General features: G+C 36.7%; 1 protein-coding gene across 1 annotated transcript; it reads left to right on the top strand.

Annotated features, from left to right (window-relative positions):
- Positions 1 to 5791: 5791 nt before the first annotated feature.
- Positions 5792 to 6742, top strand: LOC131040797 (probable leucine-rich repeat receptor-like protein kinase At5g63930). Its single transcript, XM_057973753.1, has one exon. It carries the CDS (start codon positions 5792 to 5794, stop codon positions 6740 to 6742), a length of 951 nt encoding a protein of 316 aa, XP_057829736.1.

Genomic DNA, 6742 nt, shown 5'->3' with positions numbered 1-6742 from the left:
CAAACACTTACCCCTATCCTCAAATTTTCTCAATGTTTGATTCCTTATATACACACATCCAAGGTTATCTACGTTGATCTTGGTGAGGAGTCACATCACAACAAAGAAGGCGACATTTAAAAATAGCAAGAGTTTCACTAAACTACCAAAGATCATAAATATTGAAAGAAAGAAAAAATAGTACCAATAATAAGTCAAATAAATGTGTTCAATTCCAATAGCAAATCAAACATAGCCACAATAACTACACAATAGAGAAAACTCACAATAGTGATTAAACTAATTCAAACAAGATAAAATAAAATTGTTGGCCCATGCAACAAAGATGAGAGATCATCAATAATTGAAGAAAACTTCACAATCCTTAAAAGTGCACATTACATAACTATGCGACTAGAAATTGTGGCTAAATAGAGTGAAGATTCATCATGACTCCAATAATAGTCCCTCATGTGTGCATTTGTGGCATGAACACAAAAACTCCCACATGGCATGGCCATGTACCAATGGAGAAGACATGCCTAGGCTACATGCCCAAAAAACATAACTATAATAATAGTCCCTCATGCATGCATTTGTGGCCTGCACACTACAAATCCTAACATATCATGGCAATACACCTCATAAAGAAGACACACCTAGGGCCACATTGCACATAGCTAGCAATGTGCCTCACAAAGAAGACATGCATAGGGCACATGCCACATAGCAATGTGTCTTATGGAAAAATGTGCATGCATGTCACACACCAAAGCTATATGTATACATCATGAGGCACATTCATATGTTATCAAACACAACCTATTGTATCTAACATCAGTTCCTCTCTACATGTGTGCAAATCTTCCAACACTAATCACTACTAAGAAGGAATAATATAAAATGCATCTTCAAATATTTGTGTTTATGTGTGTGGAATTGTGTCTTTGAACCCAAATCACTACCATCAACAACATGTAACCATCACCTACACTATTTCAAAACATAAGTATGGTGTGACATCATATCTATTTGCATAATGTCAAAACACATGCAAACATGAAAATCATCATAGCATGACAAAAATCAATCTCCACATGTTGGAACAAAGATATAAATAAGATAATAGGGTAAGAGGAAACCTGTACCAAGAACCACATACCAACTATCGGCAATGCCATCAAGATAAATATAGGATAGGATACCACTATGAGCCATCCAATGGTCCATTCTATGAGGAGAACTAGGGGATACTATATTTGAAAGGTGTGGTCAATAGAGATAATCCCTACTAATGCGACAATATGTCACCATAGCTTCTTGAGTTTTCCATTCTTCTACTTAACACCACATTTATTGAGTTCCTCAACAGTGAAGTTGGTTCTCAATAGGATGCACAAACATGTAAACACACAAGCATGGTTTCGTCATACTTGTACAACAATACAAATTCATTTTTCTAGTTAATTACTTAGTGTAAAAATAACGCCATTACATAACATAGGGCAATAATCACCATAAGTTTTCACATAAACTGCCCAAACATCAATTGGAGTTACCCTTTCTAAGGTACAAACATAATTTATTTATAACTTCAAAATTAAAATAATCACAATACATCCAAATAAGTTCAATAGTGCATGGAAATAGAAAACATGATCCATAATTAAACCCATAAATTACCCTAATTGAATATGCTAATAAAATGGTGTCTCAAATAATAGAGATTATGTTGGACCTATAATAGAGATCTAGACTTTGTTTCATCATACACAAGCATGGTTTCATCATACTTGTATCCAAATACACCATCCATAGATAGGTACTCAGTACCACAATCTCATGGGTACCCTTTTAGCTGAATTTACCCTATATTTAGGTGAATCTACCCTTGTATCATTCCTTGGTCTAGTATGTCATTCCACCAATCAATAATTTTTCCATATTCTTGGGAGAATACACTATCCCTTAGGTGAATATGCCATATCCTTAAATGAATCCTCCTTGTCATCATCCTAAGTCCTCTTTTTGTTAAGTCTTATCCCTTCATCTTTAGGAAAATCCACCTATCCTTATGTGAATCTACTTTCTCTTAGGTGAATCTATTTCACATAAATCATTTATCTTATCCATCTTTCTTACACAAATGGTCAATTTTTCCTATCCTTAGATGACTACACTCCCATTTAGGTGAATCTATCTAGTTTTAGTCTCGTTCCATTATTTTGTCCAAATTTGTATCCTCTAGTTTACATGAATCTACTTGTTCTTAGGAAAATCAACCCTATAATTCTAAGGAAAATTCACCTTGTCATCATCCTTAATCATCTACCTTTCAAGTGTATAGTCCATCCATCCTTGGGAGAATCTAACATATTATTGGGAAAATCCACTCCCTCTTAGGTGAATCCACCTTTTCCACCTTCTCATTAATCTATTATTTATTCTAAGAAGGACACAAAAGTGGATAGAAAACAATAGAGGAGATAGTACTCAAACAAGTACTAAGGAATTACATTAGTGAGATGTCACAAATGTGAGTTATACATGTTCCAAATTGATTGATTCTCATGAAGGAATTAAGTTATCTACAATAAATAGCCACCCAAGAAACCCATTTGCTTTAGGCAAACTATCTTCTTAGTAGTAGCTTAATTCTTGAGACACTTGATTTAGATATGATCTTGTAAATGGTGTTAAAAAGAGTAATTAGTCACCAACCAACCACACTCTTCATTTGTATATTTAAGAATTAGTTTGGTCAAACCTTGATTGTAACAAGCATAACCAAATCCTCCATGATAAAGTTAACAACAAATATATTATTGCATAACCAAATCTTTGTGGTGAGTGTGTTCAAAAAATATATTATTGTGTGAATTGCTTTTGTCCATAATGTAGGAACTTGATCTACATATCCATGAAGGCATGATTAGGTCTCTATACAACACTGTTTTGTTGATGCATGTATGTAGTGGTTAGTTGTTTTCTTGTAGTTGTGGATAAACCTTTTTGAGTGAATTTCTCATTTACTTGAGCATTTTGCATTTAGAGAACAACTAGATGACCATTCAACAAGGGGTTTAAACTGTTTGAACTTCACAAATGCTTGAGCTTTTCCTGTCAAGCAATGTACCCACATCTTAAAGACATCAAATTATGAAAGATGATAGTCCCAAATATGCAAATGACTATCACAACATAGTGAATAAGGGAAATCCATAGATACATTAATGAGTAGCCCTAGATCAATACAAAGAGAGCACATGCATGCTAAGAGAGCATTGAACAAGCCTTTTTCAGGATAATATAATGGTAGTAAAAGAAATCAATAAAGAGGATAAGTTCATCCAGAACAATTCTTAGCCACAAAGATCTAAGGTAATCATAGAGGAGCTGATAATAAGTGAGTTCAAGAAGACACACTCAAGCCTTCATCACATTCCATAAAAAGAAAATCATTATTCCATATAATTGGAAGGAAATGATATATTGCAAAGATTACTATGAAGGTCCAAAATAGTAAAAGAGATGAGACTAATCTTTTATTTCTACTTACAACAGTGAATTGGTTGAGATATACTCATATACAAAGTGAATGACATGTATGAGAACAACCTCAATAAAGGTAAAAAGGACAATAAATAGTAGTGATAGATGACAATGCATTGAATGTGCCAAGAAAAAGACAGTGGAAGCCATGGAGAAATCACTATCAAAACAAAGCCATTAAATAAAACTATGTTGGTGCAGCTTGAGAAGCACAGTAGAACAATGAAAAAAGAACACTACTTGGTCCTTGAAAAGCATGTAGTCATAATGATTGAAAACCACAATGACAACATAGAGGGCATGAATGTTTGGAGTATTAAATTCTTAAGAATCTCATGATAGTCCATTATTAGGACTGGTGAAGTGCACTATGAAAGTGTCTTAAAAAGCTAATATAGCCATAAGTGATAGTGCCAATGCTTTGAGTTCAAATCCTCATGAAATACAGTCATGTTTATCTCAATTCAACATTTGCCAGCATCCTCCCTGCGTGTGTCAAAATAGGAGCTTTGGAACAAGGTATGGACATCCACCAAAGCATAATCGAAGGGGGTTTTTTGTCAGAAATTAGTTGCAAATGCTCCAATAACAAAAATCGCAAAATGGGGTAGCATACACATGACATGTGAAATGTATGATGGAATACCTCAAAGAGATGTCATTTCATGGAATTTTAAGATCGCCAACAACCTGTCAGAGCTCCTCTCGACCCTATAAACCTCTTGTAGTAGGATAGCCCTCACAAAGGTGAGCATATACCCAAACATTATCAAAATAATAGTCATCTCGAAGCTAGCAACATGATAACCTAAATCATAGTGCAAGGAAGGGAAGGATCCCTCACCCATAAACAAAAACACTACAAAGAATCCCAATCTGTGACAACCTCCACACGAACATCTCAAGGGGTCCAAAGGAAGGTCCAAGCTAATTAAATAGTTGATATGAAGGGCAGAGCCCATCACACACTCACCTATGGCACAAAGGACAACCTCCCTCCAACCTAGAGTAGTGCACCATGTAGAAGGAGACAAATCCAAATACCCCATAACCAAGACTGCCCAAAAGAGGGCCACACCACCGACCGGGTGAAAATGTACACCATGGCCTTCAGTGTCATCCTCCCCATGACATCGCCTTCTTGTCCCGTGAAACCTCCCCTCCTCCATAAACCCAAGCGCTCCCCTTTCCACTCATCCCATTACCACATTAAACTAGTCATTATTTTATACTTGCATTACTATATTTAACATTAATATATAAGAATTAAAAATATTTATAAACAAAAATCATCCATATTTTATTTCTAAAACTATTTAAAAATGATATATTTGTTTATAAATAATTTTAAACATTCTTTTAAAATTGAAGTTATTTTTCATTGTAATATATATGATAAATTAAATTACTATATATTATATACTTTTTATCATAAATTTCTGTAATCTAATAAATATTCATAGTCTCATATTAAACAATAATGTTAAAAATTCTAAAATATAATTGAAAATTGGAAAAGGGTCGGCGCACCATCAAATTCCAAGCCTACACTAGAGCCTTTTACACGGATCGTACTGATAATGGAAAAAACGAAAAAAAGAAGTTTGTATAGGTCACTAATTGGGCCCACTAATTGTTCATAAAGGATACAATGTAGGTCTTCTTGACTCAAGTTTAAAGGCTCCTCATGAGCATATTCTTACATAGCAAACTAGAATGATCTTATAGCCTAGCCTTGGATCATTGTTTGATACCTTCTGAAGTGATTATTTTCCTTGCTAAAATGTTGGTGAAGCTTTCACCCAGCAGTTCCCCCTGTCGTAGAGTTATGTTTGTGTCTTCGGCCTCTCTATGGTTCATGCGTTTCTGTGGAGTAGCTTTGCTGCTTAGCAGTGCCTACGGGATTTCTGGAGAAGGCGACATACTTTTACAAATAAAAGAGTCGCTGCATGGTGGTGAAACTAGAGATTTTCTGCCAGACTGGTCCAACGCTTCTGCTTCATCAGATTTCTGTAAGTGGCAGGGCGTCAAGTGCACATCAACACCAACATCGCGCAACGTTATTTCACTTGCTCTGCCCGGCCGAAACCTATCCGGTCACCTTTCTTCTATGATTGGAAAGCTCAGCCAATTGAAGGTGCTATTCCTCGACATATCGGCACCAATTTTTCTTCCTTGTCCATCTTAAAATTAAGTTCCAACAATTTAAGTGGAACTATTCCGACCTCTGGGCGATTGCTCAAGTTTGATAGAGTTAGACATGTCTCGAAACCGACTTGAGGGATCGATTCCCAGGGAAATAGGAAAACTGGTGAATCTGCAAACTGGGCTGGATCTGAGTTGGAACAGGCTATCTGGCTCTCTTCCACCGGCTATTGGAAATCTGCTGCTGCTTGAATCATTAGACGTCTCATTCAACCAACTATCTGGTAAGATTCCACCTGCTTTCTCAGGCTTGAAACTTCTTTCTAAATTCAATTTTTCCTTCAATCGATTCGCGGGCCGAATTCCTCCTCTGAAAGCTTTCTCCGAGGGCGCCGCAAGCGCCTTTTATGGGAACGATGCTCTGTGCGGACCACCCACTTCCAATTCCTGCTTGGAAAGTACTAGTATTGATAGTACTAGTAATAACAAGAGCTTGGGGACTGGCAGCATAGTTGGAATTGTTATTACCGGGTTGGCTACTGTTATGATTGTCATAGTAGGTCTTGTGTATTACCGGAGCAAGGTAACTGCACAAGATGAAGAATTGAACGAAGAGGAGGACACAGTTAATGGATCATTCAGCAAAGTGGAGGTGGATATTCCCGGAGGTTATAGACACAGGATTACTTATCAAGAAATTTTGAACGCCACGGAAGAATTCAGTGATAATTTTCTAATTGGCTCTGGTAGCTTCGGCAGAGTGTACAAAGTTCTTCTGACCCAAGCCAAGAATAGTCTGGCAATCGCTGCGAAGGTCTTAAGACTGCAGGAAGAAGGGAAAAGAAGTTTGATGCGTGAAATAGAAGCTTTGAAGTTCGTGCGCCACAGAAACATTATGCGACTTCTTGGGTTCGTGTACAGGGGCAGTATGAACATGGATATTCTGCTCTTCGAATGCATGGCAAAAGGTTCTTTGCGAGAGGCACTAAAATCACAAAGGCTGGGGTGGAAGATTCGACTGAATATAGCTCCACGGGTTCAAATAGATCAACCATATGTGTCCTAG

The sequence above is a fragment of the Cryptomeria japonica genome, chromosome 4, assembly GCF_030272615.1.
Source record: "Cryptomeria japonica chromosome 4, Sugi_1.0, whole genome shotgun sequence".
Taxonomy (NCBI): domain Eukaryota; kingdom Viridiplantae; phylum Streptophyta; class Pinopsida; order Cupressales; family Cupressaceae; genus Cryptomeria; species Cryptomeria japonica.
Note: the sequence above shows the minus strand (reverse complement) of the source record. Positions and strands in the feature narration are given on the sequence as shown.